This window comes from Aotus nancymaae, unplaced genomic scaffold (genome assembly GCF_030222135.1).
Source record: "Aotus nancymaae isolate 86718 unplaced genomic scaffold, 86718_ANA_hifiasm-v0.15.2.pri h1tg000062l, whole genome shotgun sequence".
NCBI lineage: Eukaryota > Metazoa > Chordata > Mammalia > Primates > Aotidae > Aotus > Aotus nancymaae.
In genome coordinates, this window is record NW_026988476.1 from 15,488,129 (window position 1) to 15,512,270 (window position 24,142).

At 37.7% G+C, this 24,142-nt stretch overlaps 1 protein-coding gene and 1 non-coding gene across 6 annotated transcripts in view; both read left to right on the plus strand.

The window, feature by feature from the left end:
- FANCM (FA complementation group M) overlaps positions 1 to 24,142 on the plus strand; it is an 88,304-nt gene that overhangs the window by 57,592 nt on the left and 6,570 nt on the right. For all 5 annotated transcript variants that reach the window (XR_010338571.1, XM_012456279.2, XM_012456280.2 and 2 more), the window contains 8 exons: positions 6,952 to 7,046; positions 7,158 to 7,226; positions 9,457 to 9,585; positions 11,178 to 11,334; positions 13,701 to 13,807; positions 14,711 to 15,274; positions 20,763 to 21,138; positions 22,951 to 23,242. Coding sequence is in view for 4 of the 5 variants with exons in the window: in XM_012456279.2 (XP_012311702.2) it covers positions 6,952 to 7,046; positions 7,158 to 7,226; positions 9,457 to 9,585; positions 11,178 to 11,334; positions 13,701 to 13,807; positions 14,711 to 15,274; positions 20,763 to 21,138; positions 22,951 to 23,242 (1,789 nt within the window). In the remaining variant the exon portion in view is untranslated. The remainder of the gene's footprint in view (positions 1 to 6,951; positions 7,047 to 7,157; positions 7,227 to 9,456; positions 9,586 to 11,177; positions 11,335 to 13,700; positions 13,808 to 14,710; positions 15,275 to 20,762; positions 21,139 to 22,950; positions 23,243 to 24,142) is intronic.
- Positions 7,575 to 7,738, plus strand: LOC135270494 (U1 spliceosomal RNA). The gene has a single exon (XR_010338664.1). It is a non-coding gene; the product is annotated as a U1 spliceosomal RNA (small nuclear RNA).

The following is a 24,142-nucleotide window of genomic DNA, read 5'->3' on the forward strand; positions in this document are numbered from 1 at the left end:
GCCTAGGCTTTCTTCTAGGATTTTTATGGTGTTAGGTCTTATGTTTAAGTCTTTAATCCATCTGGAGTTAATTTTAGTGTAAGGTGTCAGGAAGGGGTCCAGTTTCTGCTTTCTGCATATGGCTAGCCAGTTTTCCCAACACCACTTATTAAACAGGAATCCTTTCCCCATTGCTTGTTTTTATCAGGTTTGTCAAAGATCGGATGGTTGTAGATATGTTGTGTTGCCTCTGATGCCACTGTTCTGTTCCATTGGTCTATATCTCTGTTTTGGTATCAGTACCATGCCTCTTTGATTACTGTAGCCTTGTAGTATAGTTTGATGTCCGATAGTGTGATGCCTCCCGCCTTGTTCTTTTTGCTTAGGATTGACTTGGCTATGCGGGCTCTCTTTTGGTTCCATATGAAGTTTAAGGTGGTTTTTTCCAGTTCTGTGAAGAAGGTCATTGGTAGCTTGATGGGGATAGCATTGAGTCTGTAAATTACTTTGGGCAGTATGGCCATTTTCACGATACTGATTCTTCCTAACCATGAACATGGAATGTTTCTCCATCTGTTTGTGTCCTCTCTTATTTCCTTGAGCAGTGATTTGTAGTTCTCCTTGAAGAGGTCCTTTTCGTTCCTTGTTAGTTGTATTCCTAGGTATTTTATTCTCTTTGTAGCAATTGTGAATGGCAGTTCGTTCTTGATTTGGCTCTCTTTAAGTCTGTTATTGGTGTATAGGAATGCTTGTGATTTTTGCACATTGATTTTGTATCCTGAGACTTTGCTGAAGTTGCTTATCAGTTTCAGGAGATTTTGGGCTGAGATGATGGGATCTTCTAGATATACAATCATGTCGTCTGCAAATAGAGACAATTTGACTTCCGCCATTCCTAATTGAATACCCTTTATTTCTTTTTCTTACCTGATTGCTCTGGCTATAACGTCCCGTACTATATTGAATAGTAGTGGTGAGAGAGGGCATCCTTGTCTAGTGCCAGATTTCAAAGGGAATGCTTCCAATTTTTGCCCATTCAGTATGATATTGGCTGTTGGTTTGTCATAAATACCTTTTATTATTTTGAGATACGTTCTGTCAATACCTAGTTTATTGAGGGTTTTTAGCATAAAGGGCTGTTGAATTTTGTCAAAGGCCTTCTCTGCATCAATTGAGATAATCATGTGGTTTTTGTCTTTGATTCTGTTTATGTGGTGAATTCCATTTATAGACTTGCATATATTGAACCAGCCTTGCATCCCCGGGATGAATCCTACTTGATCGTGGTGGATAAGCTTTTTGATATGCTGTTGTAATCGGCTTGCCAGTATTTTATTGAAGATTTTTGCATCTATGTTCATCATGGATATTGGCCGGTAGTTTTCTTTTCTTGTTGAGTCTCTGCTGGGTTTTGGTACCAGGATGATGTTGGTCTCATAAAATGATTTGGGAAGGATTCCCTCTTTTTGGATTATTTGAAATAGTTTCAGAAGGAATGGTACCAGTTCCTCTTTGTATGTCTGGTAGAATTCTGCTGTGAACCCATCTGGACCTGGGCTTTTTTTGGGTGGTAGGCTCTTAATTGCTGCCTCGACTTCAGACCTTGTTATTGGTCTATTCAAGGTTTCGACTTCTTCCTGGTTTAGGCTTGGGAGGAGGCAACTGTCTAGGAATTTATCCATTTCTTCCAGGTTTTCTAGTTTATGTGCATAGAGTTGTTTGTAATAATCTCTGATGATGGTTTGAATTTCTGTGGAATCTGTGGTGATATCCCCTTTGTCATTTTTTATTGCATCTATTTGGTTATTCTCTCTTTTCTTTTTTATTAATCTGGCTAGTGGTCTGTCTATTTTGTTGATCTTTTCAAAAAACCAGCTCCTGGATTTATTGATTTTTTTGTAGGGTTTTTCATGTCTCTATCTCCTTCAATTCTGCTTTGATCTTAGTTATTTCTTGTCTTCTGCTAGGTTTTGAGTTTTTTTGATCTTGCTCCTCTAGCTCTTTCAATTTTGACAATGGGGTGTCAATTTTAGATCTCTCCTTTCTTCTCATGTGGGCACTTACTGCTATATATTTTCCTCTAGAGACTGCTTTAAATGTGTCCCAGAGATTCTGGTACATGGTGTCTTCGTTCTCATTGGTTTCGAAGAACATCTTTATTTCTGCCTTCATTTCATTGTTTATCTAGTCAACATTCAAGAGAACGTTGTTCAGTTTCCATTCCATTATGTAATGTCCTTTGTCTAGTTTGATTTTTGTTGCTTTAAAGTCTATTTTATCAGAGATGAGAATTGCAACTCCTGCTTTTTTTTGCTCTCCATTTGCTTGGTAAATCTTCCTCCATCCCTTTATTTTGAGCCTTTGTGTATCCTTGCATGTGAGATGGGTTTCCTGGATACAGCACACTGATGGGTTTTGGCTTTTTATCCAATTTGCCAGTCTGTGTCTTTTGATTGGGGCATTTAGTCCATTTACGTTTATGGTTAATATTGTTATGTGTGAATTTGATCCTGCCATTTTGATGCTAGCCGGCTGTTTTGCCCGTTGGTTGATGCATATTCTTCATTGTGTTGATGCTCTTTACCATTTCGTGTGTTTTTGGAGTGGCTGGTACTGGTTGTTCTTTTCTATGTGTAGTGCCTCCTTCAGGAGCTCTTGTAAAGCTGGTCTGGTGGTGATGAACTCTCTGAGTACTTGCTTGTTCACAAAGGATTTTATTTTTCCTTCACTTATGAAGCTTAGTTTGGCTGGATATGAAATTCTGGGTTGAAAGTTCTTTTCTTTAAGGATGTTGAATATCGGCCCCCACTCTCTTCTGGCCTGTAGGGTTTCTGCTGAGAGATCTGCTGTGAGTATGATGGGCTTCCCTTTGTGGGTAACCCGACCTTTCTCTCTTGCTGCCCTTAGCATTTTCTCCTTCATTTCAATCCTGGTGAATCTGACGATTATGTGCCTTGGGGTTCCTCTTCTAGAGGAATATCTTTGTGGTGTTCTCTGTATTTCCTGGACTTGAATATTGGCCTGCCTTGCTAGGTTGGGGAAGTTTTCCTGGATAATATCCTGAAGAGTATTTTCCAGCTTGGATTCATTCTCTTCGTCACATTCAGGTACACCTATCAAACGTAGATTAGGTCTTTTCACATAGTCCCATATTTCTTGTTGACTTTGTTCATTCCTTTTTACCTTGTTTTCTCTGATCTTGCCTTCTCGTTTTATTTCATTGAGTTGATCTTCGACCTCTGATATCCTTTCTTCTGCTTGGTCAATTTGGCTGTTGAAACTTGTGCATGCTTCGCGAAGTTCTCGTGTTGTGTTTTTCATCTCCATCAATTCACTTATATTCCTCTCTAAGTTGTCCATTCTCGTTAGCATTTCGTCAAATCTTTTTTCAGAGTTCTTAGTTTCTTTGCATTGGGTTAGAATATGTTATTTTAGCTCACGGAAGTATCTTATTACCCACTTTCTGAAGGCTGATTCTGTCATTTCATCACACTCATTCTCCATCCAGTCTTGTTCCCTTGCTGGTGAGGAGTTGTGATCCCTTGTAGGAGGAGAGGTGTTCTGGTTTTGGGTGTTTTCTTCCTTTTTGCGCTGGTTTCTTCCTATCTTTGTGGATTTATCCACCTGTCGGCTTTGTAGTTGTTGACTTTCTGATTGGGTCTCTGAGTGGACATTCTGTTTGTTGTTGATGAAGTTATTTCTGTTTCCTAGTTTTTCTTTTAACTGTCTGGCCTCTCTGCTGTAGGACTGCTGAGGTCCACTCCAGGCCCTGCTTGCCTGGGGATCACTTGCAGCAGCTGCTGAACAGTAAAGGTTGCTACCCGTTTCTTCTTCTGCTTTGTCCCAGAAGGATATCTGCCCAATGTCAGTCTGAGCTCTCCTTTATGAGGTGACTCTTTGGATATACGGGGGTCTGGAGCTACTTGAGGAAACAGTCCTTTATATTAGCTCAGTTGCTGAGCTGTGAGCCCCGTTGTTCATTCAGAGCTGCTGGGCTGGTAAATTTAAGTCTGCAGCAGCAGAACTCATAAGCCCCCCCTTTTTTTTTCCCCAGGTGTTCTGTCCCAGGGAGTTAGGGCTTTATGAATTTCCTCTGTGGTGCTGCCTTTTTTTTTCTTCAGGGCTGCACTGCCCACAAGGAGGCAGCCTAGTCATTTGCTGAGCTGCTATGGTGTCCGCCCAGCTGCCGTTTGAACTTCCCTGCAGTCCTGTCATATGGGTGTAGTTAGAGCTGCTTCCACAATGTTGGCCCACCTCTGTAATCACGGCTTTCTCTGTAATGTCGGGTTGCCGCAGCAACGGCAGGCTGCCTCAGTGATGGCGGACACCCCTCCCCCACAGAGCTGGACCGTCCCGGGTTCAGCTGTGCTTGCTGTGAAACTCTCAACCCAGAGCGTTTCCAATTGCTGTTTTTTTGTTTTTGTTTTTGTTTTTGTTTTTGTTTTTGTGGGGGTGGGACCAGCCAGGCCTGATCTCCTGGCTCCCTGCCTCAGAGCCTTTTATTTTTTTGTTGAATAGTCGGCTCTCTACCAGGTGACCTGGTCGCCTGTTGAATAGGCACCAGGATCTGTGTGATTTCCCGTGCGGCGACCCACTGCGTCGCTGAAACCGCGGCTCTGAGATTCATGGCGCTTTTTTTGCCCGGGAATCTCCTGGCCTGGCTCCCTGTTTCAGCTCCCCTTGCTGGCTAAGTGGGAACACAGTCCTGTTTACTCTGCACCAGGAGCGGCTGCGCCAGGTAGCAGGCAAAACAGCCGCGCCGGCCAAAACAGCCGTGCTGCCGACCCATGGGGCTCCTCCGCCTGCGAATCTCCTGGTCTGTGGGCAGTAAAAATCCATCTGGAAATGCGGCGTCCACTCACCCTCTGCACTTTCACTCGGAGCTGCAATCCTGAGCTGGATCTAACTGGCCATCTTGGAACTCCTCCCTTACAATTTCTTTGAGGCTCTTCAAGCCTTCCTTCACTAAAACTCTCAAAGTTCTTTCAGCATCCACCCACTATCTAGTTCCAAAGCAACTTTCCCAGTTTAGGTTTTTGTTTTGGCAACTCCCTATTTCCAGGTACCAAAATCTGTATTATTTATCTGTTGCTGCATTGCAATCTACGTGCAAAACTTTATGATGTAAAATAACAGATTTGTTACCTCAAAGTTTCTTTGCAACAGGAACTTAAGTGTGGCTTAGCTGAATAGTTCTGGTTTAGGATATTTCATGAAGTTATAGTTCAAACATTGGCCAGGGCTGCAGGTATCTGAAAGCTTGAATAGTTTTGGAGGATCTCCCCCCGCTTTTTTTTTTTGACAGAGTCTTGCTCTATCACCAGGCTGGAGTGCAGTGGCATGATCTCTGCTCACTGCAACCTCCGTCTCCCAGGTTCAAGCAATTCTCCTGCCTCAGCCTCTCAAGTAGCTGGGACTACAGGCATGTGGCACCATGCCCAGCTAATTTTTGTATTTTTGGTAGAGATGGGGTTTCACTATGTTGACCAGGATGGTCTCAATCTCTTGACCTCCTGATCCACCCGCCTCAGCCTCCCAAACTGCTGGGATTACAGGTGTAAGCCACCGCACCTGGCCGGATCTGCTTTTAAGGTGGCTGAGTCATATTGCTGTTAGTAGGAGACCTTGGTTTCTTGCCATGTGGACCTCTTCATAGGGTAGTTGGTTAAGTGTCGGTTTTTTGTTTGTTTTTTCAGGCAGGGTCTCACTTTGTCACTCAGGCTAGAATGTATGGTACAGTCATGACTCACTGCCACTTGTCTCTTGGTCTCAAGCAGTCCTCCTTCCTCAGCCACTGGAATTACAGACATGTGCCACTATGCTCAGCTAAATATTGTATTTTTTGTAGAGACAGGGTTCTGCCGTGTTGTCCAGGTTGGTTTCGAACTCCTGCCTCCTTTGGCCTTCCAAAGTGCTAGGATTACAAATGTGAGCCACCATTCCAGGCCTGATACAGTCATAAAACATAGCATCTGACTTCTCGCACTGCAAGAGACAAAGCAAAAATAAGGCCACAATACCTTTTATGGCCTAGACTTATAAGTTATACACCTTCATTTTCATTTTATCCTTTTGTTAGAAGCGAGTTATTAAGTCTGACCTGCACAGTTTTAGTTACAACATTGTATCGTATTTATATATATTGTATTGTGTTGTATCTTACCAATTTTTATTTCATACACACACAAACACATATGGAAAACACATACATGACAAAGAATCTTTTCATATATTTGTTTTGTTGGTTGCATTTTTTTTTTTTTTTTTTTTTTTTTTGAGCGGAGTGTCACTCTTTCTGCCCAGGCTGAAATGTGATGGCATGATCTTGGCTCACGGCAACCTCTGCCTCCTAGGTTCAAGTGATTCTCCTGCCTCAGCTTCCTGAATAGCTGGAATTACAGGCATGCGCCACCATGCCCAGCTATTTTTGTATTTTTAGTAGAGGCGAGGTTTCTCTGTGTTGGTCAGGCTGGTCTCGAACTCCTGACCTCAAGTGATTTGCCCGCCCCAGCCTCCCAAAGTGCTGGGATTACAGGTGTGAGCCACCACACCTGGCTTGTAGCTTGCATTTTTATTCTTTAACTCTTTCAGGTAGAAAGAATAAGACACGGAGGGCAGAAAGACTACAGATTCTAGAGATAAATTCTATTAAGAGAAACAGTGACTAATGAAATTACATTTTTGTATTTTTCTGGCCTCATTTCAATTAATTTATAAAATTGAACTTCATTCAAATGTGTTTATTAACAAAAGATATTGTCTTGTTTTCTTCACTGGCATTTTAAGTTTTTTCTCTTCTTGTTGAGGTTTTTTGTCCAAAGTTCTCAAAGACTATCTTTTTTTTGAAAGTGAATAAATGTTGAGATTGCCTGAAAGAATTCTTAACGTAGAAAAACAGTCAATAAAATAGATTGTTATGATTGGGTAAACCTAAATCTATTAACCATTCATTATTTTAAAAATAAATTATAGATGGACAATTATTAACAAGTAATGAAAGTGAAGATGATGAGATTTTCCAAAGAAAAGTTAAAAAAGCAAAAGGAAATGTTTTAAACTCTCCTGAGGTGAGTCTTCCAGTAATTACAATAGTGTAATCATATCAAAGGCTATTTTCCTTCTATACTTGGGCTTCTGCTGAGACTTTTGTTACCTTTTACTTTATTTACTTACTTTAGGATCAGAAAAATAGTGAAGTTGATTCTCCGCTTCATGCTGTCAAAAAGCGCAGATTTCCTATAAACAGAGTAAGTAAATAACAGATAATGTATAATAATGCAAATTCCTTTGGGATAAAAATTATAAGAAAAATATATGTGTAGATAAATGTAGGTATTTTTAATCCTTAATAGAAAGGTTGATATTCTATTGTATGTGATTGGAATTTCTAGTTTCTGTTAGTTGTCAAAGATGTATTCACTGTAAACTTTCCTACGCACAATAAATACAATTATTAAATAATTTTAGACTCTTTGAAAACCATCCTATTTTTGTCAGTACACTTTAGCAGTTCAGCAAGTAGGTATCATTAAATACCTACTATGTGTCTATTGTGTAAGTTGCTGGGGATACTCTAAAGAATATATCCTGATACTATACTTACCTGGCAGGGGAGATAACATGATTACGAAGGTGGTTTTCCCAGGACGAGTCTTATACATTGCACTCCGGATGTGCTGAGCCCTGTGAATTCCCCAAATGTGGGAAACTCGACTGCATAATTTGTGGTAGTGGGGGACTGTGTTCACGATTTCCCCTGGTAATAGGAAAAAAAAAAGTAAAGTAAAGAATAAAAAGAATATATCCTGATACTGTCTTAACACCCGGTATGAGAGATAAAGAAGTAAACAGACAATCTCAGTATAATTTTTAAAGTTGAGAGATGAGAAGTTAAGCCCTTAACCTTGATTTTGGGATCTTCTGGCAAGCTTCTTAAAAGTCATACCTTAATTAAATCTTAAACTGTATGTGGCAGCTAGGCCAAAAAAGGGAGAAGACAAGGCATTGTTAACAAAATGAACAGCTTAAAGAAAGACCCAAAGGTGAGAAACAGCATCTCTATGTTATTAGATTGTAAAGACAAAAGAGTTTCAAGAGGTAAAATTGGAGAAAAATTAAAGTCAGGTGTTAGAAGTGCTTATTCTTTCATTTGATTACTGAATGAGTTTGAAAGAAGGAAAGGAAGGAGTCTGGGATGACTCTCTGGTTGCCTTGAGCTGTTTGGCAAGTGTGTTACAGAGTTAGGCAAAACAAGAAAGAGCTGGTAAGCTAAGTGTTGCACAGGTTAGAGTGTTAGGTTCCTCTGGGATAGTAAAGTCATAGTGTCTGGCAGGCATTGGTGACTGTGAATCCGAAGTTTGAGTAGATGGGTAGATCTTAAGATTAATGATAATCATCAGTTTATAGCTGATAGCTAAATTTTGAGACTAGCAAATCTTGTCTGTTTTAATTCTCTAATACAGTCTAGGATAATTTGTGTAAAATTACAGATGCTCCTCAACTTAGAATAGAGTTGGATCCTGATACACATCATAAATTGAAAACATTGTATGTTGAAAATGCATTTAATGCGCCTAATCTACTGAATATCATAGCTTAGTTTATCCTACCTTAAATGTGTTCAAAACACATATTTTGGCAAAATCATCTAACACAAAGCTTATTTTATAATAAAGTGTTGCATTTTGGTGAAGTCTAAAAATCTTAAGTTGAACCATTGTAAGTTGGGAACCATATGTAATTAAAAATGCAACCAGTCTGTATTAACCTTTTGTACTCATATAAGACCTCACTAGAAGAAAAACTTGCTACCTTAACTAGAAGAAATGAATTAAAATATTGATAATACTGATGATCAATCTGTTTTAAACTAAATTTATTCCTGTTAATTGAAATGATTTTGATAAACTTTTGATTCTTTTGACTGGTTTTATATTATTTTGTAAGAGATACTGTGGTAGGCCTCATAGTCAAAACTTGTTATTATATTGGTTTCTTGGTTTCAAAGGATTCCTATGTTTGGATTGCTTTTGATGGCCCAATTTATAGCTTGTTCTTTGTGAAGCTTTTGAAGATCTTCTGAAGGAAATACTGTTAAACTAAAAGTATCAGTTTCCAAGTCACCATAGTGTTTGCAGAAAAAATGAAAATAAAAACTAAAAGTGTGTTTTCATCAAATATATTTGATGTGATACTATATTGAATTAATACCTATACTAGTATTACTTATAACCTAATTTAGTATTTTAGCATTTTAATATTACCTATTTACTTTTGCATTCTTAAGTATTTATAACATAAATATATTTATAACATTGCTCTGAGTTGTGAGAGTAATTTTATTGAACTAGGAAGAAAGTATTGGGCCAAATATTTTAAAAGAAAAAAATGAAAAAAGAAACAACCCTTGAGAAATGCACTAAAATAAAAAAATTCAACTATTTTTTCTTATGCAAGATTTTTGTTGAATTATTATAGTCAGAATTATCATCTAGTGATGAGAGTGAGAATTTTTACAACCCATATTCACAATTAGAAGACTTCAAGGTTTGTAACAGGAATGCCAGAAGAGGCATCAAAGTCCAAAAGAGACAGAGTCACCTAAAGGTAATCTTTTTTTTTTAGTTTATTATATATATGTGTTTTATCAGTAAAGATCCTTGGTTTTACATCAAAGTAGATTTCTCTATGAATTCTCTTTATAGAAAAAAATTTTAAGTATTTTGACACCCATTTAGTTTTTTTACTGGAATTAAATTCAAAGTATAGTTTTTTTGTTTCTCTTTGTGTTTTGATACTTTATCTTGCAGTGTTATGTTACTTTGAATGAATATCAAAAACTCAAGTGTATTGAGAATTTATGTTTCAAATTGAACAATATAGAGTTAGGAATTTGAGTTTTAAGATATTTGCTTTTATGATCATTATATTGTTTTTCTTATTTCTCTCCAATTTTCAAATATTTGAAAAAGTGTTCTCAGTACCTTTCCTTTCTGATTACATTCTTTTATGGTGCAGTAATTTTCTTGAAAGAACTTAGCTGGAAGACTCAGGAGATTTTATGCTTATTAAGAAACATCAAGCAGGCTGGGCATGATGGCTCACGCCTATAATCCCAGCAGTTTAGGAGGCCAAGGCAGGTGGATCACCTGAGGTCAGGAGTTCGAGAGCAGCCTGGCCAACATGGTGAAACCCTGTCTCTACTAAAAATACAAAAATTAGCTGGGTGTGGTGGCACATGCCTGTAATCCCAGCCACTCGGGAGGCTGAGGCAGGAGAATCACTTGAACCTGGGAGGCGGAGGTTGCAGTGAGCCGAGATTGTGCTACTGCATTAAAGCCTGGGCAACAAAGTGAGACTGTGTCTCAAAAAAAAAAAAAAAAAAATTGCCCAGGTGTGGTGGCTCACACCTGTAATCCCAGCAGTTTGTGAGGCCGAGGCAGGCAGATCACCTGAGGTCAGGAGTTTGAGACCAGCCTGGCCAATACGGCAAAACCCCATCTCTACTAAAAAATACAAAAATTAGCTGGGCATGGTGGCAGGTGCCTGTAATCCCAGCTACTCAGGAGGCTGAGACAGGAGAATCGCTTGAACCCAGGAAAAGGAGGTTGCAGTGAGCCGAGATTATGCCATTGCATTCCAGCCTGGGAGACAGAGCAAGACTCTGTCTCAAAAAAAAAATCAAGCAGATATGCTGAGTTTTACTTTATTTTACTTATGACAGAATTATCAGAATTTTTAAATAGAAATGTAACTTTGTCATTTCTTCTTGGAATTTTTTTTTTTTAGATGGAGTTTTGCTCTTGTTGCCCTGGCTGGAGTGCAATGGTGCCATCTCAGCTCACTGCAACCTCCGCCTCCTGGGTTCCAGTGATTCTCCTGCCTCAGCCTCCTGAGTAGCTGAGATTACAGGCATGTGCATCACACCTGGCTAATTTTCTTTTGTATTTAGTAGAGAGAGGGTTTCAGTATATTAGGCTGGTCTTGAACTCCTGACCTCAGATGATACACGCACCTTGGCCTCTCAGAGTGCTGGAATTACAGGTGTGCACCACCATGCCTGGTGTAGAAATTTTCTATTTTTATTATTTTATTAATCTTGAAAGCATTGATAAGAAATAAGTTTACCAGAATTATTTCCAATCATGAGAGAAATTTATTTCCTCAATGGTATCTTCATGTTTTCTAATTTGTCTTAGCATGTAGCTAGGAAGTTTTTAGATGATGAAGCAGAACTTTCTGAAGAAGATGCAGAATGTGTTTCATCAGATGAAAATGATGAGTCTGAAAATGAACAGGATTCCTCATTACTTGACTTTTTAAATGATGAAACTCAGCTTTCACAGTCTATTAATGGTAAATGTTATAATGATTCTTTAAAATTTTTTTAATGTTTTTATGTGCTTATATTTAAATCTTTTAATCAGTGTTTAATGAAACTGGACCTTAAAGGTAATTAAATGTGGTATGTGCAAAATATTTGTTTGATCATTTTCATTCAAATTCTTTAATACTTGCTTTATTTTAGACTTGGTTGTTTATAGACCTCTGCTAATTTGAATATTTCTCTTCAGAATGACCTGGGTTGCTCAAGTGTCAAATGTTCATTTTACAAGTGTTTAGTGCCTGCTATTGCCTGGTTCTATGTAAGGCATTTAAGAACGATATATCAATGAACAAAATAGACAAAGAATTCCTTCTTATGAAGCCTACATTCAAATGGAAAGAGACAATATACATACTAAATTACTTAGTTTACTGTAAGATAAAAAATCATAGAAAAATAAAAGTTGGACAAGATAAGAAAGATTTGGAGTAGTTGGGGTTGAGGGTATAAGTAACAGACAAGTTGCAATTTTATTATTTTTAAATTTTATTTTTTTAGAGACAGAGTCTCACTCTGTTATCCAGACTAGGGTGCAGTGGCACAGTCATAGTTCACTGTAGCCTTGAACTTGTAGGCTCAGGAGATCCTCCTGCCTCAGCCTCTTATAGGACTACAGGCATGTGCAACATGACCATTAATTTTTTTGGCCTTTTTTAGAGATTTAGTTTCACTATGTTGCCCAGGTTTTTCTCCAACTCCTGGCCTCAAGCGATCCTCTCACCTTGGCATCCCAGAGTACTGGGTTATAGCTGTGAGCCACTGCACTCCTCCTAGTTGTGATTTTAAATAAGGCAATTAGGAATAGACCTTATTGAGAAGGTGACATTTCATCAAAGACTAGAAGAAGAGAGGTTTCATGATGTAGATTGTTAAAACCAACTGAAATACAAAGCTAAATTTATTAAATGTGCCAAGTAAGGGCAGTTTACTTTCAGAAAATGATGTGTTTATATAGTGCTTGAACAGATCTTACATAAAATACATTTAGAGGAGATGATTCAGATTGGCTGTTTTCGAAGTGAGAAATATTCTGATTATCTCTTCAGTAATCTTTCACAGATCTCACCATTTATTCTGCTTTTGCAGTCTCTGATATTATTTAAAGTGGCAAAATTTCCCAAAGTTCATGATTGTAAAGAAAAAAGTGTTTAAAGATAGTGTTCTTAGTACTGCCCTTAATGCTGATATAATTTGCAGGATAAGATTTTATGCCCTTCATGTTCATTAATAGAAGTGGCTTTTGCAGGTTTACAGTACAATCCAGTGGAAGAATGTTGATACAAAGACAAGAGCCAGTGCAAAGGCCCTGAGTCAGTAATATACCTGGCCTGTTGAAGGACTGGAATGAGGGAAAAGGGAAGGTAGTAGGAAGATCAGATAAATAGCAGCCAGATCATAATCTGACATAATTTAGTAGAATCCCTCTAGCTTCTGTGTTAAGAATGACTTACAGGGGAACAGAAGTAGATTGAGACCAGTTACCAGACTGTTGCAGTCCTCCAGTCAAGGAAGGGTAGTGGCTTCTACCAAGATGGTAGCACTGAGGAGAGTGAGGAGGATTGTATTCTGGATACATAAAGCTGACAGGATTTTCTGATGGATTAGGAAGAAAGGAGACAGTAGCCTTGAACAACAAGAAGGACATAGTCCCTGTTATCTGATATTGGGAAGACTGCAGATGCAACAGTTTAGATGGTGATTAGAGAGATCTGAAATTAATTCCATTTTAGACATAGTATGTTTGAACTATGTACAGTTTCAAAGCTTTTTTTTTTTTAAAGAAACTTGAAATTCACATGAACTTTTGTTTTTATGTATCATGTCTCAAGTACTGTTCATTATATTATAACTTTAAAAAATGATACGCATAAAAAAAAAACCAATGTGTTTCCCGGGTTTTGCTTAACTGAAAATTATGAAACATACTTTTTATTGGCTATGGCTTTTAATGTCTTTAGTGCATATTTGCTTTTTGGTCTAGATTTCTTATTTTTTTTTTGAAACTTCTGTAAATCTGGTACAGTTTTAAGGTCTTTGTATACCTTTGTTTTGAGTGAAGAGGCGCTATCTGAATCCTCATTTTCAGAGAGATAGCTAAAGCAGGGAACTTAAGTTGTCCATGATCACTCACCTAGATGATCTGATTTCAAAGACAAAACTCCTAACTTTATAGTTTTGAATAATTGTTTATAGACATCTTTTAATATATATTATCTTTTGTGTAAAATATTTGCACAAGGTTTGAATCACGTAAATTTGAAATAAATTGAAGTTAAATACTTTGCTGGTTTTCATTTAAATAATTTTGCTACTTTATCTTAAATTCTTTACACAGATTCTGAAATGAGAGCTGTTTACATGAAATCTTTGCGTAGTCCAATGATGAACAATAAGTACAAAATGATTCATAAGACACATAAAAACATAAACATTTTCTCACAGGTATGAACTGTAGAAATATAATGGAGAATTTCTAGATGGTGATGTTGAAATATGTTCTTGTTAATGATGCCTCCATTTTGTTTCTAAAAGTGGGCTCTCAGAGCTATTTGAGATAATTTCTGCCTAAGGTAAGGAAGGTGGACTAAATGAATTCTTAAGATCCCTTTTTGGTTGGGCCTGGAGGCTCACGCCTATAATCCCAGCACTTTGGGAGGCCGAGACTGGTGAATCACCTTAGGTCAGGAGTTCGAGACCAGCTTGGCCAACATGTTGAAACCTTGTTTCTTCTGATACAAAAATTGGCCAGGCGTGGTGGTGCACACGTGTAATCTCAGCTACTTGGGAGGCTGAGGCAAGAGAATCACTTGAACCGGGGAGGTGGAGGTTGCAGTGAGCCGAGATTGCGCCATTGTTCTCCAGCCTGAGCGACAAGAGCGAAACTCTGTCTCAAAAAATAAAAAGATCCTGTTTTTGTTTTTGGTTGATTAAAATTTATTTTTTTCATAAAAATGTTATATTCTGAAAATTACAGGTTATGTCATTTATGGAAAACATTTTCATATTAGTCTTGTTTGTTTATAAATTGCCATGTTCAGCTAGGTTATGTGTTCTCTCTGTACTTTTATTGTGCTTATTATATAGTATTTATTTATTATTAGTTACTTTCTACCTGCCTGTTAGTAGACCTTACATTTCTAGACGGTACATTACTCTTTTCCTTTATCCTCAAACTTCTCATTTTCCTCCATAAAGAAAGTACTTAGTGTATGTTAGTTGAGTAAGTGGCTGAATTAATAAAGTAAATGAAACAAATATTAATGAAGATTTCATGTGCTTAGAAGCATATTTTAAATACCTGTTTGTCTGAAATAAATGTAAAATATTCTTGTGTTTTTATTGAAGATTCCTGAACAAGATGAAACCTATTTAGAGGATAGTTTTTGTGTTAATGAAGAGGAGTCTTGCAAAAGCCAATCAAGTGAAGAAGAAGTTTGTGTTGATTTTAACTTAATAGCTGATGATTCCTTTGCAAATAGGAGTAAAAAATATAAAACTCGACGTGCAGTAATGCTAAAACAAATGATGGAACAAAACTGTGCACGTTCAAAAAAGAAATTATCCAGAATTATTTTACCAGATGATTCAAGTGAGGAGGAGAACAATGTAAACGATAAAAGAAAATCTAATATTATGGTTAACCCAAGCACTGTTAAGAAGAACAAACAACAGGACCCTTGTTTCAATTCAGTGCCTTCTGGATCTTCACTGCAGTCCAAGGAGCATTCTACTCCAATAGTTCATCAATCACCAAAGCACAGAAAACAGCCATCACTTAATTTAAAGGATACAATTTCTGAAGTCTCAGACTTAAAACCTCAGAATCATAATAAAGTCCAGTCTACCACACCACCATTCACTACTGTTGATTCACAGAAAGAATGTAGAAAATTTCCAATTCCACAAAAGGTATGGATCAAAGAAAGGAAAAATGTCTTCAGATGTTTACCAGAAGTTTTTCTTTTTCTTTCTTATGTGTGTGTTTTGTATTAAATGACTAGGTCAAAGAAAAATTAACAAAGAAATTGTAAAGAAAATGTCTTCAAGCAAGAAATCAATACACAAAATTATATGGGCAATTCACAGGATGCTTAGGTTTTAATTTTTTAAATAATGTTTTCTTAATAACACTATGTAAGAGAACTTGATAATTTTATTAAAAGGATGTGGGAAAATAGGACTTTCTGCAAGGTAAAATTAACTGAAAATATGTGTTTAGAACTAGTTCCCTGGCCAGGCACGGTGCCTCACGCCTGTAATCCCAACACTCTGGGAGGCCGAGGTGGGCAGATCACTTGAGGTCAAGACTTCAAGACCAGCCTGGCCAATATGGTGAAACTCCATCTCTACTAAAAACTCAAAAATTAGCCGGCGTGGTGGCACATGCCTGCAGTCCCACCTACTCAGGAGGCTGAGGCAGGAGAATCGCTTGAACCCGTGAGGCAGAGGTTGCAGTGAGCCAAGATCATGCCATTGCACTCCAGCCTGCATGACAGAGCAAGACTGTGTCTGAAAAAAAAACAAAACAAAACTAGAACTAGTTCCCAGATTAACTTTTCACAAAGGCTTTGGATATGTAAGTCTCTTTTTATTGGGTAAAGGGATTTAGGAGTACCAACTGGTTTCCTTAAAGTTTTTTTCCATTTCCTTTCAGAATGGCTACTAAGTAGTCCAGTTTTACCTTCTCCCTATTGTACTATTTCTAGAAGAATCACTGTAAAACTGTTTTCCGTTTTTAATACTTTATCGTTATAGTAATTTTGCTAAATAGGGGTTAAAGTGAATAGGAACTGTATATATTGATTCATTTCTTTAATTAGGAGTGAGACTGAAAATAGACTTACTAAAAATTAATAATTTAAAAAATTAACATTAAAATTGTATATATCAAGTATAACATGATGTTTTGAAGTATGTATACATTGTGGAATGGTTAGATCAAGCTAATTAATATAGTATTACCTCAAGTATTTATCGTTTTTTGTGTTGAGAACACTTAAAATTTACTCTTGCAGTGATTTTCATGATAAAATACCTTGTAATTAACTAGAGTCGCCATGTTGTACATTCAACCTCTTGAACTTACTCTTCCTATCTGAGATTTTGTGTCATTTGACCAACATCCCCTGCCCCCACCTTAACCCCCTACTCACCACTGTTCCACTGTCTGCTTCTACTTCTCTTTATCCCCAAGATGTTTCACCACACGCTGCCTTAGCCATATGCTCAACAGTGTCCACACAATGGTCCTCATATTTGTGTTTCCAGTTTTAAATTGTCCCCAGCTTTTTTTTTTTAATGCGTTACTTCTTGAAGGCATTATTAGGAAAAGATTAACTACATTAAGTGTTTATGATAGACTGGAGAACAAGAAAGTACTTAATTTCTTTGAGCATCAATATCCTCATCTATAGTATAAAGTGTATGATGTGTCCTTATGTTGATTTCTACACGTCTGGTGGGACATTCCCCTCATCTGGCTTTATGGAGTTGATTTCCCAGGGAAAGACTTATTTGTATGAATGGGTCTTAGGGTGTCAGTTTGGTGGGGTATGTTGGCCTTTGTTCTAGGTGGATACGGTAGTGTAGTCTCTGTCTAGTTTCTTTAGCTATAATTTACACTAGTGGCATTTGCAAGTGTCTCAGTATCCTAGGATTTCTTCACAAGGCAAAGTCCCTCCTGACCCTGGGCTAAACCTAAACAGTGGAGATGAGGCTACAGAGGCTGGTTGCCTCTACACTGCCCTTTGGGCTTCTAATAACTGTAGGTGCCTATTCACCCCCACACTACACTCCAGTGCTCTGTACTTTGAAAAGAGAAGTAAGCACTGGTTAGCACTAACACTTTAAGCAGTATTTCTACTTTGGTATGTCCTAACTAAAAAATAGATAAGGGCAAGTGATACTTTGAAGAAGACTATGAAAAAGGATTAATAGATTTTAATGGAAACAGGGTCTAAGTTTTCTACTATTATTGAATAAAATTACATATAGTATGCTTCTTATTACTTGAAATTAGGAGGGGAAAGAATTTGAGGTAAATTTGAAAAGACATAAAATAGACTAAATACCCTGACAAAAATCTTCGCAGATTAAAAATACTAATATTTCCATTGTCATGTGTATTATAAACGGTATTCCTCGTTTCATTTGATTTTTTGTTTTATGTTTAGTGTTTCTTGCTATATAAAATATAACTTATTTATGCAGTCTATATTTTTTTCTCTGTACTTCCTGACCTTGTTGTCATGTTTAGAAAGCCATACTCTAAGATAACTAAGTACTTCCAGTATTTTCTTCTAGTTCTTTAGTGGCTATTTCCTCCTTCATTACATGTAGTAATCATTTTTTTTTTTTTCAGACGTAGTTTCGCTCTTGTTACCCAGGCTGGAGTGCAATGGCGCGATCTCAGCTCACTGCAACCTCCGCCTCCTGGGTTCAGGCAATTCTCCTGCCTCAGCCTCCTGAGTAGCTGGGATTACAGGCACGCGCCACCATGCCCAGCTAATTTTTTTTGTATTAGTAGAGACGGGGTTTCGCCGTGTTGACCAGGATGGTCTCAATCTCTTGACCTCGTGATCCACCCGCCTCGGCCTCCCAAAGTGCTGGGATTACAGGCTTGAGCCACCGTGCCCGGCCAGTAATCATTTTCTAATGATTTAATAAATATAAGTGATAATTTCTGAATAATTAGGATGTCGATCATAGGTTAGCATGTTAAAAGGTGTAAAGTTCATCTTAGTTTTTGATGTAGAAAGGTGGAAGGAGTGTTGCTCCTATCCTTACTATAACAAAAAGCCAGTCATCTGCAAAATCATGTTTTCTTGAAACCATTACAGAGCTAAGGTTGTAGGGCAAACAATTAGACTGATATTTAAGGAGAAACAGGCCCCTCCAAAGAAAAACTTGCCGATTCATGGCAATCACTGGACAGTATAAAATCTGGTAAAAATAATTCAGCTGGCCAGGTGCAGTGGCTCATACGTATAATCCCAGCACTTTGGGAGGTCGAGGCAGGTGGGTCACTTGAGGTCAGGAGTTTGAGACCAGCCTGGCCAACATGGTGAAACGCTGTCTCTACTAAAAACGCAAAAAAAATTAGCCAGACGTGGTGGCACATACCTGTAGTCCCAGATATTCAGGAAGCTGAGGCAGGAGAATTCCTTGGAGCAGGGAGGCAGATGTTACAGTGAGCCAAGATTGTGCTATTGCACTCTAGCCTGGGCGACATAGTGAGACTCCCTCTCAACAACAACAACAACAAACTAAACAACCCAAAAAATTAGCCTAGCATGCTGGTGCACACCTGTAGTCCCAGCTACTCGGCAGGCCAAGGTGGAAGGATCACCTGAGCCTGGGAGGTTGAGGCTGCAGTGAGCTGTGATTGCGCCACTGAGCTCCAGACTGGGCAACAAAGTGAGACTCTGTCTGAAAAAGAAAAGAAAATAATTCAGCTATTACTGAATTGCAAAAGGCAGTGGACTAGTTTAGAACTCCTGGGAGTTGTAGACAGAAGGGGAATTTAAAACCACTCATGGGCTCTTCTCCACACACTCATCAGGCATTCACAAAAAAGACTGAGAATGAGAAAAAGCCATTTTCCTAGTACAGTCCTTGGAGAAGAGACAAGCAATTACTGTGGAAAAGGAACCATGCCCCACCTTGTTCCTTCTCTGTTTCCCCAATGGAACAAAAAGCTTTAAACCACTAGGGAAGATCAGCAAATTGTATTGCCCTCAGGGCTTAGGTGAAGACTGCAGGTCAGGAAGGAAACAAGAAAAATACCCTCTATACCTGACAGAAGGGCAGGAAAACATCTTAAGCCTAGACAATTAGACATCTCTGATCACTGAGAGGGAGAGTGGGATCACTGAAAAATTCCTATCCTCCAGACCCAGGGACGCAGGTCCTGCCCAATACTATGGCTGAACCAGGACAACAGAAAACACTAATTCCACACTCCTAGTTCTCCCTCCCACCAGGCTAGCAAACACCAAGTAAGGAGAGCAGTCTGCTAACACAAGTATGGGAAGAGACTATCTTGCCAAATCCAAAGTCATGAAGATGTTCCTTTATGTTTCCTTGTTGAGAGTTTTATAGTTTTAATTCTTCATTGTAGACCTTTGATCCATTTTGAGTTAACTTTTGTTAATGATGTAAAGTAAAAGTCCAAATTTTGTTGGTGGTGGTGCATGGCTATCTTGCTTAAAATCAGTTGACCCTATATGTGAGAGTTTATTTCTAGGCTCTCAATTCTTTGGCATATAAGTCTTTTTCTGTGCCACTACCACACTGTCTTGATTCCTGTAGCTTTATAGTAAGTTTTGAAATTAGTAAGTCCGAGTTTTCTAACTTTGTTCTTTTTTAAGATTGCTTTAGATATTCAGAGTTCCTTGAAATATTTGAAATTTAGTATGGGTTTCCCCATTCATATAGCTCTTAAGAGCCATTTGCATCTGTTTTTGGAGAGCACATTTTATTACTTGTTTAAGGCTTTTGTGGATCACACAGGTATTGTGTATTCTGGCTACAAGCCCATATGAGGGCTGGAGGGCCAGTGTGTAGATACCAATTCTGAGATTTTCCCTCTATACCAGATATTGAGATTGAGAACTACTTTTTGCTTTTATGGAGTAGATTTATTTTTTATTTGCACCTACAATAAATGTTTAACTGTTTTTGGGGACAGAGGTTTGGACATCTAGCACTAATGTTTTCCATACCCTGTGCCTCTGCAAAAAGAGGAGCTCATGGTTCACAGGATTTGGCAGATTACTTTGGAAAAGAAAGCTGGGTATATTCTGGCTTAACTAACTTCCAGAATTCTCACTTCCATGTTGTTTTTCTTTCTCTTGTCAAAGAAAGTAAGGAATGAACCGAGGTCAGAAACAACATGTCAGTTAGGCATTTTTAAGTATTTTTTAAAAACATGTTAGTTTTTAAAAAACTAAAAAGGTTAAGTTGTTTTTAGCTGGTGATACTTTCTGGTTATTGAATCTTCCTATTATTTTTCAAAAATGTCTTCTCTAGTTTTTTTATTCTTCACGATGAAATCTAACCTGCTGTAAGGTTATTTCACCTTCCATTCATTTGTTTTCTCTAGGCTAAAAGTTGTAATTTTCTTTTTTAACACTTATTTCTTTTCCTGTTCATTTTTAGACTTTCTCCTATTTCTTTATATCCTACTGTTCTTAGCTTCTGTTGTTAATTATAGCTTTACAATTTTTTGAGGTATAAGAGTAGTGACTTATTTATTCCTTCATTTATTGTCACTTTGGTCAAGTTAAAGGAGGAAAACTGGACACTATCAGTAAGGAGAATCAACTTTGGGTGTGAGATTTTTATGTCATTTATATGTATTTAACCTGATTGTGACCAGTGTTTTCCACTTTTTCAGGATGGTAATGCTTTGGAGGATTCTAGCACTTCAGGGGCATTCTGTTCCAATTCAAGACCACATTTAGCTGGGACACATACTTCTCTTAGGCTTCTACAGGAAGGAAAAGGAACCTGTATTCTTGTAGGTGGTCATGAAATCACTTCTGGATTAGAAGTAATTTCTTCCCTAAGAGCAATTCATGGGTTACAAGTAGAAGTTTGTCCTCTTAATGGCTGTGATTACATTGTGAGTAACCGCATGGTGGTGGAAAGGAGGTCTCAATCTGAGATGTTAAATAGTGTCAATAAGAACAAGCTCATTGAGCAGATCCAGCACCTGCAGAGCATGTTTGAAAGAATATGTGTGATTGTGGAAAAGGACAGAGAAAAAACAGGTTTGTATTTTTAAATATCTTCGTTTATAAGGCTGTAAAGGAAGTTGACTGTTAACTTAGTTTATTCTTTTATTATTAGGATGTGGGAAACTCTTGAAACACCTGACTGGTGAATGTCATTTCATATTTTCACACAGCCATAATGGTTATCGCTAGTCATTGTATTTAAATGCAGCTTATGAGAACTGAAGGGTCCAAAATTGAAGGCAAGTCTGCCAAACATAAGACTTTTTCAGGAACCCATGAAGAATGAGGGCCTTAAATAAGGCAGCAGTGGGGAGGAGAAGTAGTATTCAGGAGATGTTTAGGATTAGCAAGGGTTGGTGGAAGGAGTTGAGAATTACTAAGTTGACCAAATTCTTGGTTATTGGGCAGTTAAGTAGTGGTGCTGTTTATTGCAACTGTGAACATAAGGGAAGCAACAGATATGGGGGGCAAGGGAAGTTCAATTCTGAACACGTTAAGATTGAGTTCTCAACAGGTCACTGAAGAGAATGCCTAGAATGCATTTGGAAATGCAGGATTGGAGCTTAGGTAGAGAATTTCTGCAGTCATGGCAAGCCCTCAAGAACAGTGAAAAGATCATGAGATATGGAATCAGAAGACACTGGTATCTCTGTGTGATTTCTGGTTTCTCTATGTGACATTGCATTGACAAATCACTCCCTCTGGGGAATTGATAATACGCTTGTCCTACTCATCTTGTGATATTATGAGGACTAAGTAAAATCATGCAGGTGAAAGCTACTTTGGAAGAATTGAAGAATTATACTTTGGTAATAGTATAGTTTATGTAAAATATTGGTGTGGAAATTGGTCAGCTTTTTCATCCCTGTGCTGTCATTGGTGAACCATGTGGCCTTAGATGAGTCATTTTATCTTTTGGTTACCCAACTTTTTTCTTTTTCTTTCTTTTTTTTTGAGACAGGGTCTCTGTCGCCCAAGCTGGAGGTTATGGCGCCATCTCAGCTCACTGCAACCTCTACCTCCCAGGTTCAAGCAATTCTCCTGCCTCAGCCTCCCTAGTAGCTGGGATTACAGGCGCCCAACACCACACCCAGCTAATTTTTGTATTTTTAATAGAAATGGAGTTTCACCATGTTGGCCAGGCTGGTCTCAAACTCCTGAATTCAGGAGATCCGCCTGCCTTAGTTTCCCAAATGGCTGGGATTACAGATGTGAGCCACCGCACCTAGGCTTCTTTTTAATTTGAAAAGTCAGGGATAAAGGAAATAGATTTAGAATACACAGGAAGGTAACATGGCAAAAGTTATAGAAAAGTATAGAGGTCCATAATAGGGAGTACCAATAAAAGTGTTTAAGTAGAATATGGAATAGAAAACAAGAAAGGGTAGGGAAGTAATTGTCAAGATGATATTAAAATGGGTGTACAGGGTATTTGTTGAGTTATTCTTTGGAATAAATAATTTTATATCAGTTAAATACTTAATGCCCCCTTCATCAGAGCTAGCATGAAAAATTAGAGATGAGTAGTCTTGGCCTTCTGGAGTGAATTATCTAGAAATGTAAGCTCTTTCTTATTCACCCCCTTTTTTTTTTTTTTTTTATCATTACCTCCAAATCAACTTACTCACCCTTCTTTGTTGATTCCAACTCAAGGCACTCATAATTGTCCCTATTTTCTTTCTCAGATATTTGAGAAACATTAGTTGTAGGGTTTCTCATTAGCAGAATGTCACACTAGTTTGCTCAATGGTGTAGATCTTGGGATTTTAATAATATAAAGTATATTAATTATTCTACTTAATGTTATTTACTAAAGTTTGCCTTTCCCTAAATGTAAATATTTAGGAGACATATCAAGGATGTTTAGGAGAACAAAGAGCTATGACAGCCTGCTGACTACCTTAATTGGCGCTGGAATCCGAATTCTTTTCAGTTCCTGCCAAGAAGAAACTGCAGATTTGCTAAAGGAACTGTCCTTAGTGGAACAAAGAAAGAATGTTGGTATTCATGTTCCAACAGTGATGAATAGTAGTAAAAGTGAGGCACTCCAGTTTTATTTAAGTATTCCCAATATAAGTTATATAACTGCATTAAATATGTGTCACCAGTTTTCATCTGTGAAAAAGATGGCTAACAGGTATGTCTGTTGTAATATTTTTAAATGATTACTTTTAAAAGATTCTTAAAAGCATTTCATAGAATTTTAATGTTAAAAAAATTTAAGAAGAATAGTGCCTGTTGGATTATTTTATTCAGTAAACATTTTTTGCCTGCCAAAATATATTAGTTACTGTATGAAGCTGAGGGACATTAATGGAAAAAAAAGAAAATAGGTGTAGGCATTCCTTTGAGAAGCTTAGAGCTCTGTGGAGAGACAATAAATAGCAGTTACATTTGACCTTGCAATCTAACATTTCTGGGCTGTTCAGTTCTATATGTAACTAGAAAAATGTTTGAGCATTTTACTAGTTTTGATCATTATATTTCTTGAAGAGGGAGATTTTAGAATGTTATTCATTTTAATTAAAGGCCTACATCAAATGTTGTCTTAGCTCATGCTGCCATGATAAAATACCATAAACTGGGTAATTTATAAACAATAGAAATTTATTTATCCCAGTTCTGGACACTGGAAATCTGAGATCATGGTGCCAGCATGGCTGGGTTCTAGAGAGAGACTTCTACAGTCACAGACTACCAACTTCTCATTGTATCCTATCATGGCAGAAACAGAGCTAGCTATCTTTTTACTTCTTATAAGAGCACTAGGATATCCTCCTGCATCACCAAATTATCTTCTCAAAGTTGCTACTTCCACATACCATCATATTGGGATTAAGGCTTCAACATACAAATTTGGGGAACACAAAAACATTCAGTTCATTGAAGATACTGAAATTGTTATTGCAGATAATTTTAAGGAAAGGAAACAAGTAACTTTTATCCAAACAAAGACATATCAGCTTAATGGATAATGTTTGAGATGATTTTCTTAAAGGCTACTGTGTTTATTATTACCTAATACTAAATTTTGTAA